General features: G+C 45.0%; 3 protein-coding genes across 3 annotated transcripts; 1 reads left to right on the forward strand and 2 right to left on the reverse strand.

Moving 5' to 3' along the window:
• Positions 1 to 980: 980 nt before the first annotated feature.
• Positions 981 to 1,583, forward strand: CTRU02_204416 (uncharacterized protein; the record flags this gene model as incomplete). The annotated part of the gene is made up of 1 exon (XM_036732629.1): positions 981 to 1,583. One exon carries the CDS (start codon positions 981 to 983, stop codon positions 1,581 to 1,583), a length of 603 nt encoding a protein of 200 aa, XP_036575606.1.
• A 746-nt stretch (positions 1,584 to 2,329) lies between these two features.
• On the reverse strand, positions 2,330 to 3,015 carry CTRU02_204417 (uncharacterized protein; the record flags this gene model as incomplete). Its single annotated transcript, XM_036732630.1, has 3 exons — positions 2,330 to 2,382; positions 2,435 to 2,620; positions 2,694 to 3,015. The coding sequence occupies 3 exons, from the start codon at positions 3,013 to 3,015 to the stop codon at positions 2,330 to 2,332; spliced, it is 561 nt and encodes a 186-aa protein (XP_036575607.1).
• Positions 3,016 to 8,798: 5,783 nt separating this feature from the next.
• Positions 8,799 to 10,335, reverse strand: CTRU02_204418 (uncharacterized protein; the record flags this gene model as incomplete). Its single annotated transcript, XM_036732632.1, has 6 exons — positions 8,799 to 9,251; positions 9,313 to 9,521; positions 9,576 to 9,717; positions 9,777 to 9,876; positions 9,931 to 10,058; positions 10,132 to 10,335. 6 exons carry the CDS (start codon positions 10,333 to 10,335, stop codon positions 8,799 to 8,801), a joined length of 1,236 nt encoding a protein of 411 aa, XP_036575609.1.
• Between the last annotated feature and the right edge of the window lie 1,634 nt (positions 10,336 to 11,969).

Genomic DNA, 11,969 nt, shown 5'->3' on the forward strand with positions numbered 1-11,969 from the left:
GGACTATGAGTCAAGTAACAGGATGAATGTAAAGAAGGTGATGGATAAGTGGATGAAAAAATAGCAGATAGCCAAATTCAAGCGACTATTTATTTTTGTTACAATTCTAAACCAGACCCAGTGCAGAAATCGACTAATATCAAGCGATGAATTAAAGTTGAGCTAGCTGTACTCAGCTCAGACCTTTGTGGCTTCTAGCAAACAGTGAGCTCTGTATACGAGTTTCCTCCTTGGCAATATATTCTGCAAAGTATGGTAGGAAAACCGCAAGAGTCCCGGTGGGATAGTTCATAGCATCGTCCTATCACAGCCAACTTTACCTTCATTTAATCTCTTTAAAAATTTCTATGTTTTCTTAACTCTTCCCTCCGCCATTGAAAGTATTAGATTAAACTGTCAATTCGAATCACCCGACAGGCTGGTCTCATATCATTACGTGTTCAAAGTTCAAAGTCCTCATCCTCAAACGTGACCGCCAAGTAAAAATAAATAAATGACTCAATTTCACTACTTGATCTTCTGAAATAACACCATTGATTGATAACTTGTCTGACTCATTGGGGCTTCAATAGTTGATTTGGAGACGGTTATGACATCGTTAAACATGAAATATCGCAAAGCAAGTTTGATTGATCAATGGGGTTATTCCCTAATGTGTCGAAACGGCTAAAGTTTTGTTCCCACCGGGGCGTCATCCCACCGGAGACTTTGGGTGAAAGTGGTTTGAGCTTTCCCTAAGATGAATCTCTCGAAAATATCGCAATTTCTATAGTCTAAACTTTGTCAACGATAACAGGATAATATGTTAGAGCGCCGACTAAGGTAGTCTACACCACGATGCAATGAGAATAGAAGGAAGACAGAAACGTATAAGAACGCTGCTTCTTCCGCATTGAAAAAATAGAGACCTCAGTATGCTTAAGTCACATCTCCATCATCTATTCTAGTCATATCACCAACCTCTACAATCCATTTTCTCAATGAAGAACTTATCTACCAATCTTCTTGCGGCGGCTGTTTTCGTCTGCCAGCCATTTGTCGCTCACGCATCCCTCCTCCAAGATGTCGCCCCAGCTTGGGGTGTAAGCCCCGAAGAGGTCTCTAAGCTACTTTCGTCCTCTAACACCTCGGACATTGACGTTCAAAACTGGATTCATCCGTTCGGGGTAAACTTCGGTGATCAACTCGCCTGGGACGAGGAAACAAAGAATACGTACCTTATGGATCTTAAGCTCATTCTCAAGGAGAATCTAGGCAATGAGATGTCCAAGCGCCAGACAAATGCCGCTCGTGAAGCTGTTAAATCAGCTTCTCGGAGAGCATTGGGTGAACGAGACTCGAGGCATCGTAGGCTCATTGATCTGTCTTGTGACAAGCGCTCCAAGACTGCTTGCCTCGTGTGCAAAGGCCTTTGTGGTGTCGCCTATGTTAGCGCCGATGGGTTGTGCAGCGCTGCTGCCCTCACAGCTGCGGCTGGTAGTGGCGGTACCCTCACTGCTCCCGCCGGCATTGCCCTTGCTGGTTGCTTGGGCCTTGCCACGTCAGCATACGGAGTCTGCGTGACTACATGTATCAGATCATAGAATGATCGAGAGATTCTTCCAAAGCTGGGCGTTTGAAAGGTCTAGGACTCGGAATCTTCGACACGCGCGTTAGGGCGACAACAATGGCCTGTATCGCTTTGAGAACGACTATAGCAAGCTTCACTACCACTTCAAGGGGGAAATTGGAACTCAACGAAGGGCTAGTGGTCTCTAACAGGAAAATTGATGTTAATTGAAGGTTATCAAATCTGCTGTTTAGATAATGGTGTTAAACCTCTGTACAGTCAAATTCAAGCTTCATCTTTATCATGTTTTGAGAGGCAGCACCAAACAGTCTATCTCATGTGGAATTAAAGTTTTCGGGCTTCTAATCCAGTAAAAAACTCATGGACATCGTCTCATTGTATCTTCCCAGTCACTACGAAGCATCGAGTCTTCAGAAATTGGCCTAACGTATCACACCTGACGTCCTCTCCCCTTTCAAATGGCAAGAAAGACCTTCAGGGTTACCAAAACACATCACAAACGATTTGAACGAAGCAGAATGCTAGAGGTTGAAATTTCGATTTGTAAATTATGATTCCGCGACCTGCAGGTTGATCACTCCTTCAGATTGCTAATGAATGACTCTGAATCTTAAAACGATCGTTAACGCCCTACCCCACTATTGCTTGTCTAGGTGCTTTGGCTGTTCTTCTATTAAGCAGTTGCGCGCTCATGACTGCCATCAACCATTTTTCTTTCCGTGGTAGAATAGGTTGATTTCTGAGCGCATCCACCGTCTCTTAGTGCTGGGTCAGACGGAAGCAGTTGATAGCTTGAGAGTTAAAGCAGCCCACTTGGCCAATATTAGCCAGTCTGTTCAGTGTACCTCGTCAAAACTCGCTTACCTGGGGTGTTTTGACCAGCGCTGTATAGATAAGTGCCGCACCAGTCGCTGCCAGACAGCTTGCTAAAATCGAGTTGCTCGTTGCTACGCAGACCACGGTAACTAATGCCGACGGAGAACATGTTGAGATGAACAACGTTCTGGTTACCGTAGATAACGTTGTCAAACCAGCCGGCCTGGCCGCTGCCTATAATATAAGCAATGATCAGTTCATGTTCTTGAAGAGCTTCGACTACTGCAGAATGAAGGCAAACACATACACCAGTCCTGGGCAAACATTCCAATGCCGATGTTAGCCCAGCCTTGACGCTTCTCGATCTCTGAGCGAGTCTCTGCAGTGTTGGGGAGATCAATCTGAGCACGGATCCAGGCCCATGCCTTGGTGCCCGGTTCCGCGGTGTAGTGGCCATCAGTAACCTTGGTAGCATCATCAGGGATGGAGCCGTATACATCGACTCCCAAGGCAGTAGCGTTGGCGATGGACTCGGCCACAGGCGCGCGCTCGACAAGTTGGCTGGGGGCAGCAAGGACAGTTCCAGCAGCCATGAGGCCCGCCGAGACGAGAATAGTGCTGAAGTGCATATTGAAGATAGAAGGGTTTAAGGGTTTAACTGGTGGCTGTTTGTCCTATTTGTGAAGATGGGTAGTTTGATGGATGATGAGGGAGAAGATTGTTTGAGACGGGAATTTCGAGCCCCTTTATATTCTTCTCGTTAGGACTAGGTAGATATAGTACTATGGGGCGTCATCAATAAGACAACGGCTCAATTCACAACTGGCAGATCACCATGCGCGAACTGACACCCAATGAGCTCCGGAAGTCAGAATACTTACCAGCCAAGGTCCTTACAGGGTAGAAAAGTTGCCTCAAAAGGAAGCTCGCATTCGATCTAAAAGTGGCTAGCCCCACTTCCAGAGTTGGAGATAACGTCCCACACCCACTTCTGGGCACCCCCCACATTTGGGCACCCCATTTACACCAAAAACGCCGTTTTTCGAAATTCTATATTAAACTAACTACTATACTTACTAAGAAAAGAAAATATATATAAACTATGTTAAGTATAATTATAGCCATCTAATTTTTTATAAAGGTTTAAATATAATAATAGTTATAATATAGAAGTTTAAAACTAAAAGCTTTAAAATGTTAGTAGATACTAGTAACTTACTAGTATTCCTTAACATTAGAAAAATATATTTTCGCTCATATATACTTATTTAAAAATCTAGGAAATTAATATTTATACTTATTAAAAGTATATAATTATATCTAAAAGAGATTTAAAAGTATTACTTTAGTAAATATAGTATAATTAAGGGTTAAAATTCTATAATAGAAACTTTTCTTAAGGGAAATTTTAAAATATTATTCTAAGCTTAAAGAATTTTTTACTAAGTATAAGAATATATAAATCTACTATATCTTACTTAAAAATTCTAATCATATTAGTTAAATATCTCTACCTATTTTATATATTAAGATATAGGCTAGGTAAATTAGTATTATAAATGTTAAACCTTGAATTTATAATACTTATTATCAATAATACTAGTATATAGCTACTTAAGTATTATAATTAAGTCTTAATCTATTTAACATATATTTATTCTCTTTAATAAGTAAAGTATTTAGTTTAATATAGAATTTCGAAAAACGGCGTTTTTGGTGTAAATGGGGTGCCCAAATGTGGGGGGTGCCCAGAAGTGGGTGTGGGACGTTATGTGCTTGATTCGAGAACTTAACTACGAACACATGTTTGCCACGATAGTCATCAATCGGCGCCTGCCTAGCCCGACTTCCTGAAAAGAGACCCGTTTTGAACTCTCAAGCACCTAGCTTCTTCGGGAGTTAACCAATAAGATTAACAGATACCACAAATTCCCTAAGTGAGACTGTCGCAAATGCTTGTAACGTCTCCAACTGTTCGCCTTTACCGGAGATTAGGCCCTCCGATGACAAACAGCGCAGTTGCGAGCAATGAACGGACCTTGCTTCGCAGCTTTAACTTACCTTGTTTAGACATACTTGTTTATTCAGGTGGGGTTGCAATTCCCACATGAAAGGACACTCTGGGTGGGCAACCTTAACAATTATGTTCGAGGTTGCTCCTATATCAGGACTTAGTAGCAGTAGGTATTGCAGAGACAGTAACTCTCATCATCCAATTATAATTTTCTCATCGTAACAGTGGCCAAGCCTGTGAAATGGATTCCATGTTACACAAACGAGGGATGCGAAAACTGATTTGCTAATGTTTGGATGTCGGACTTAATCGGGCAAGAAGCATATGCATGAACACAGGCTTATTGAAATAATGCAGCGGCACGGGACGCCAGGCATGAGCGTTCCTACTAATAGTAAGACAAGGCGGGCGAGACCTGCAGGGAGATGAGTAAGGGGATTTCCTGCTACGAAGAAGGTTTGTATGCACAGGATAGGCTATTTACTACCGAAAACAGCATGTTTCTTCGTCACGGGAATAGTTAGATGGGGAAACGACAGTGGGCCAGCCAATTAGAAAGAACGTCCGTTGGCAGGTAATTTGTCTCAACTTCAGGGCCTGCATTATCAGCCGCAGTGGGGATGTACAGTCTTACTTCCCCGCAGGCGTAAGTCAGGGCTGCTTACTGGTTATAGGGTTGGCATGGTAGCAATGAACACCTACCAGAATTGGTCAGCTTACTGCAGCCGGCAACTTGGATGAACTTAATTCTCATTGGCCTGGATCTGTCATCATATGTTGAGACTGCCGAGTTGCCGCTTGAAGTCCGCATGACGCCTGTGCGCTAATAAACTTAATTCCATCTCAAACATAAGCCATATGAATATTTACAAGATCATCATTCTTTGGTAATCCAATCGCTTACAAACAATGACATAATGTTATTCACGCAGATTAATCTTTCTACTGAGAGTTGGAGACAAGCACCCACTCAAGCAAAGAACAACTCCGCCCCGAAGATCTTCCTCAGAAAAATTTCTTGAAGCAGCCTAGTATCATCCTTAAGATGCTTTAATTGATACTAAGCGAATTCATTAGCATTATCACAGCAGAGGTCTTTGCCTTCAGGGATTCCCGAGTCACTTACAGAAGATGTGACAGAACCCTATCATGACAGGGATTAGGGTGGAAAGTGCAAGAACTTGACCAAGACCCCAGTTATCTTTGAAAGGATGAACACCTGTGGTTTCTGAGAGCTCCATTCGATAGCTCCAATAAAGTCGGAGGATCACACCCGACCCAACCCCAAGAATGACAATGTCGAGCATGCCGAGGACATCCGTTGCCTTTCGATATCGCGGATCTTTCCGACGGAAGAAGCTGTAAATGTTGCGTAGTAGCTTCAATCGCTGTTTTCTTTGCTCACGGCTGAGAGATTTGTCAAATTGAGGCACTCTTTTTCTTTCCCGTCTTGAGAGGCAGCTTAAAACAAAGTCCACAACTATAGTCCTCAATAAACAGTACGCCACAAGACAGCCTATACAGATGTAGGCATCTTTCTGAGGAAATGTGTGACCCGAGCTGCAAATTCCGTCCCAAAATTCTTCAAATTTGAATGGCTTGAAGTAGTCTCCAACCTCGGCGAAAATTGCAGCAACGAGGAGCACGACTAACCCTGGAGTCGCAAACCCTATGATGACGGCAGTTGCTAACGTGTACTTTTTATTGCTCTGTGGCTTTTGACCAGACAAGGCCGCTTCCGCTTCTGCCTTGGCTCTTTCGACTCTGCGAATGCATGCGCCGATGCGATAGAGCCAAACAGATACATAGCTGGAGTACGCCAGAATCCAAAGCACGAGAGCTATGTCTTTGGATGTGACGATGGGACTCCCGGCGGTAAAATAGTGTGCAATAATAGCAAAAGGCAATGCGAATGAGAATACTGCTGCGGCATCAGAAAACCCACTGAAAGATTCCTTGGCAGCCTGATAAAGCTTGTTGATTGGTCTTGTAGATTTTTTCTTCTTCGGCCGACCAATCTGCTGATGTTGATGCTGACTTCGCCCAAGCTGTCGTGAAGCTTCCACAAGAGCGATGAGGGAGTATACAACCGATACGCACAGGAGGAGAATATAGTAGATGAATATCTAAAGAATAGGCATGTCAGTTTAGAGTCAAGTTGTGAGATAGAGAGGAACGTTACCCCCGGACCATTAACGTCACCCAAATGTCCCCATTCGAAGCCGAGATCACAGATCTCCTTCTTACAAGCGAGGCTTGGTGCTTGGATAACCGAGTTAAAATATCGAGTATCCAGGGGAAGCCTGTCAGTCTTTTGATCGATTTCAGTACGATTATCCGTGGTTTCCTCAATCTTGGTCGCAGAGGCGACCCATTCGTGAACAGACTCAGCGTAGGAGGTGCGAAGCGAGTACTCCCAAAGAAGTATTTCTCCATACGAGGGAATTTGCCGAATATCTAACGGCAAAGCCAAGCGAAAGTGGTTTTCGGTTGCCTGCGAGTGAAGAGACTCTGGAACCCAGAATGTTACATTCTGAGAATGCCCGGCCAACTCACCAACGTCCTCGTATAAACTGAGGTCGAACCAGGACTCGAGGAAGGCTTTGGTAACAGTGCAGTTTGAAGAAAAATCAAGTGATTCGATAGGAGGGGGTTTCCAGTTAGCGAACTCAATTTTCGATGCGTTTGAGGCCATCCTGGTGAAATTAATCAGCTTTCTTTGACCTCATTGACAGGCGCGTGGACCGCTAACATCACTTTTGAAAGGAAGAAATATGTGGAAAGACGTTATATTTATATTAAATGCCTGTTCTATGCTTCTTGAATTGTGGAAATGACAGCCTGATCGATTTAGAGTCTGAATCCGCCGAGCCTCAGGGGATAAAGTCTCCCAATGAGACAGCCCCAACTGTCATGCAGCCCTCCAGTTCGAGAGCCTTCCGATTTATACATAAAAGTGCAAAAATTCTCAGCCCCCTACTAAACATGATCCTTTAATGCCAAGCCCAGCCTGCCGCAAATGCGCCTGTAGGCAATTGTGCTCTGGGCGCCACATGACGCCTTTATCAACATTCAGGGCGACCACGCAGCCATTTTGACTGACGAAGCCAGTTGGACTGCCGGAATCTAGTCTAGTGTATTCAAATTTGTTCAAATTAACCATCATACGGTCCAAGTATTGCTTCCATTTCGAGTAAACACCCAGAGAACTTTGAGAGACGTGCAGAACGTTAAATTAAAAGTGAAGCCTTCATAACGATGAAATGGGTCTGATAGGAGTAAGAAAACATAGAAAGTCGCCAACGGTCCCAGAAATTAGTAAAATTACCAGCAGAGGGGGCGGCTAAAATGCAACCGAAACTATCCTCCAAAAAGGGTAAGGAGATAAACGAGAACACCAAAGGATTTTCAGCTGCAGCCTTGTGTAAGCAGCGTAAGCAGCCACAAACACCAAACACCTACTCAAACAAAGCCTGAATGAATGTAGGAAACGCCTTTTCGGCAGCCGTCGACATTGAACTTACTGCTTTCCCTTGAACTAGTTACTGTCTTCCAAACGTGACATGGGGCACCTTGAATAGTTTGAATGTTACAAGACGTCAATCTAAGATTAATAATGCTAAAAGCCTCCGAATTCTTTCTGTCACTACATTTTGTTTGCCGTTCCCAAAACATTTGCTTTTCCGGATATTTCTGGGAGCCTTAAAGAGTGCCTAGGTAATATTTGGCGAGCGTGCTGAGCTTCCAGACTCGAGTCGCTGTCGACCATCACAACGCAGGGGGCGGGAATGTCACATGAAGGGAGCGGCCTTCCCCCACCCCTCTTTCAATGAAAACAACTAGTTCAGTGTGACAGGGATCTGTTTCTCACTCTCAAAGCTCACTGCTTTCTCATAAGCCCAGCGCTAAAGTTCAGCGTCCACCAATGTATCGATACCAAAATCTAAAGTCACACGGCCTTGACTATATTTATTTAATTCTCAATAACTCAAACACACATTAGCTCGAGCCAGACCGATCTTACGCAACCTCCATCGAGCCGTCTCGTTATCAATAGCAAGAGTTGGACATAATTCGCGCATCATCTACTTCCGGGATGTGGAGGCTTTTCTTGATTACCTCACGCTAAGGTGGGGAACCTACTATATGGTATTAAGTGCAGGATCGTCCCCGAGCCATCGCGGATAACATGGCTCTGTACGATGCCAAAGCATGATCACAATTATTGTATGCTAGTATCACTTTCACGTCCCCAGCCGGAATGGTTACAGAAATACGACCGAGAAACCTTTAACATAGTGCGATTACGTTCTTCAGGTTGAATAATTATTTTCCTTTGTTTTCGTTTGTTGGATAATTGGGAAGAAACTCAACGTTATACATACGTTTGCTAATAGGCTACCAGGCCTCATGAGCACGTTGGGGTCGCTGCCCTCCGAATTGGCTGGTCCTATCTTCAGTAGTAATCTCAACCTCGTTGGACACCACAATTCCATTGTGTGGCCTACTTCCGAGGGTTGGCCATGCCAAATTCTTGATATTCTGCATCTTGACATCATTCATGATCCTTTCTTCACTCTCCGTAAATGCCGAGTTTGCGGTGAGTGGGTTTGCACTCGAGGGTGCCGTACGACGGTCGCGACTGCGAGACTGCCCGTTACCGCCACCAATGGTTTGAAAGCCACTAGGCGTCGTATACGCCTTTTTCGACGAGCGCAGTATACTGGGCCACATAGGCTTCAGCCAGGTTCGGATAAGGGGGAAGATCATAGGGAGATTTGTGGTAACAACCGCAACAAATGTTTCACGCGTGCCCCATGTACCGGCTAGCTGGGCCCCATTGACGGGATCCTATGAGAACACCGAATTAAATCATCCGTGGCTACTAAACAGAGGAGGTAATCGAACTCACCACCAGGACAAAAATACTCTTCAAGGTGGCACAGACTAGGACAAAAATGCCGGCACCAAGGACAATGGTTGATGCGATTTTCTTTACAAGTCTCAACGTGGATTCCCAGAGCAAAGGTATGGGAATCAAAATCAAGTAAATGTCAGTCGAGACGTTGGCAGCGAACGAAGTCCAGATGATTGGCAGGGAGATGGCGGCTTGACATGCGTCTAAGCAATTGATTATCAGTTTGATAGCTGCTTCTTGTTGTAAAACTGACTTACTTCCAGGGTCTGGGTTGATTTGCCAGTATTTGTTGAAAGGAATGCAGGATAGAAAGACGGAGCCCATGGATGCAATGAAAGTTGCGAGGACGAGGCCAAATCCAATCCAGATACGTAATCGATAACGGCGACCGAGGCCTTCCTAACTGGCTGTAAGCTGATAATTTTCAGAGTATTCCGGTGGCTTGGGTAAATATTTACTGTAAGTCTGAGGTAGAAAAACAACATGGACAGCTTTAGCAACCAGATCAACGCTGAATACGTTGTCCAGCCCGCAACCTGAATTTTTGACCCAATGATTCTAAATTTGAGTCAATAACGATGGCTTTCCGTGCTTCTGATGGGAAGAACATGCCTCATTCCGTACTCAGGATCAGTGATAGACAAAGCTGCACGCTCTTCGTCTGTCATGCCGCTGTTTGCAAGGCCTTGGGCAACATTGCCAACCTCGTAGGCCAGGGTTGACTGAACTGTGTAGAAAAGCTGAGTGCATTGAGATAATTGGCAACATATTCTCATGGAAGAAAGGTACAGATCAAATGCAGATACAACATACAGCAGCAGCCCAGGCGAGATAATCGTCAGGCCGAAAGTTCCGGAATCCCACTGCCTTTGCTCGAGCATACGTTCTGAGCATGGTCACAACCATTCCGATCCCGTAAAGAGTCCATGCCTCGATCGTCATTCGGCGAGCTGCCTCTATGGTGGCCTCCGCTGCGGCCTGCGCCGCAGGGTCAAGAGGAGCAGCACTTGATGACATGTAGCTCTGCCTATACGTCAATGCCAATTGAGTGGGTAGGCGGCAGCGAAAATCGTCGAAAACACTGAGAGCAGCGGCCAGAGTAAGGCGTAATAATCCCTCGGGATTATCCTTTATACAAGTACATTATTCGTTTATCAAGGGTGAAACAAGAACTCTCAAAACATCTAAACGTTTGACTCGGGGTCTTTCATGTGGCATAACTGGAGCCTTTCTTCTGGAGGAACGTTGATTGGTGATGAGAGAACAGGTTTAGGGGTGGTGCGTGGTAGCGAACAGTTTCGGCAACTACGAAGTCCCCTGAATGAAAAGGAAACATCACCACTATGTGTAAGGCGACTGACAGGTTATGGGTTCGTTGCCAGGGCCCCGGCCTGCGTTTGCCTTGATTCGTCGGGTGACCATATCCATCTCCGAGATGCGACGTCGTGAGCCGAGATATGTGTCAAGGGGTTCCGTAAACAGCCACAAAAGTGATGTAGGAGGCAGCCAAGCTACAAGAAGCTTCCAATACTATTGAAAACGTTGGTCGGGGAAAATCTGGGTCTGCCGAGAAGAACGTCCTGTATGCTTCGATGACGGTAGCACAAGAGGTTGGGGCAATCTATACAGCAATACTAAACAAAATGTTCAGTGGTCTACGAATAACTTGTTTTCTTTCAATATCCAATTCTCTCCTTATTGTGTTCCAGGTTAATACCTTAATGTGTACGTTGTTATGCCAACATGGCCTACGAAATCAACACATGGGTTACAAGCTCACTTTCTGTGGTAGGTGCCTGTCTTCTACATTTGACCTTCTCACAGAGGGTATGCTACATTCGCGCCAGCCAGAAAATTTATCATCTCCATATCGCCATCACTTTCCGTTCAGTCCGGTCATCAGTGGCGGACATCTCCACCGTGCCAAGCTACTAGATCAGAATATCAGGAATCGAGCCCTGTCGGTTCCTGACTCGGAAGCGTACTATGTACGTGTACGAAGCAAGACCCTTTGCCCCTGCTGGCGGTCCGAGCGGACACAACCCGGCTCTGCCTCCCCGGTGTTGAGGATCCCTGCTTCAATACTTTTTGTACGATAAGGTAATACGGGTACTTGAGGGGCTGCAATGTGGGGGCGGAGACGGAAGGGACTAAGCCCAGTGTTGAAGGTGGTCCGAGTCGGGAGATGAATGAATAAATCTTCAAGCCGATACTCAATGGTTCAACATCTCCTCAGCAAAAGACATCATAAGACAATGCAGCGAGTATCTGGTTCAGAGTGATGGACGGATGAAAGATTAATCATGGAACTGATCTTTCGAATGACATTTCATAGCGGCCTCAAAAGTATGGGAATGGAAACATGTAGCGGCGCATGTTCAAAGAAATTGACTATCCGCACGTTTAACCAATCTTATCCAATCCGAACTACATAGCAGGTGCCAGTATGAACAAGTTTACATGGGTCCCCTGACTGAAGAAACGCTAGCCTCTAACTATCTTTCCGACCTGCTCTCCCCATAGCCGAGGATGAGGCCATCAGTCCAGACCATTCCAGACGCAAAAATCGCTCGGTATTGTATTACGCAGCGGTTGTGGCGTCTACCATCCGTCAAATGCCGCGTTCCCAAGATTCAAATGCTTTTGGGTGC

The sequence above is a fragment of the Colletotrichum truncatum genome, assembly GCF_014235925.2.
Source record: "Colletotrichum truncatum strain CMES1059 chromosome Unknown Contig_0002, whole genome shotgun sequence".
Classification (NCBI taxonomy): Eukaryota; Fungi; Ascomycota; class Sordariomycetes; order Glomerellales; family Glomerellaceae; genus Colletotrichum; species Colletotrichum truncatum.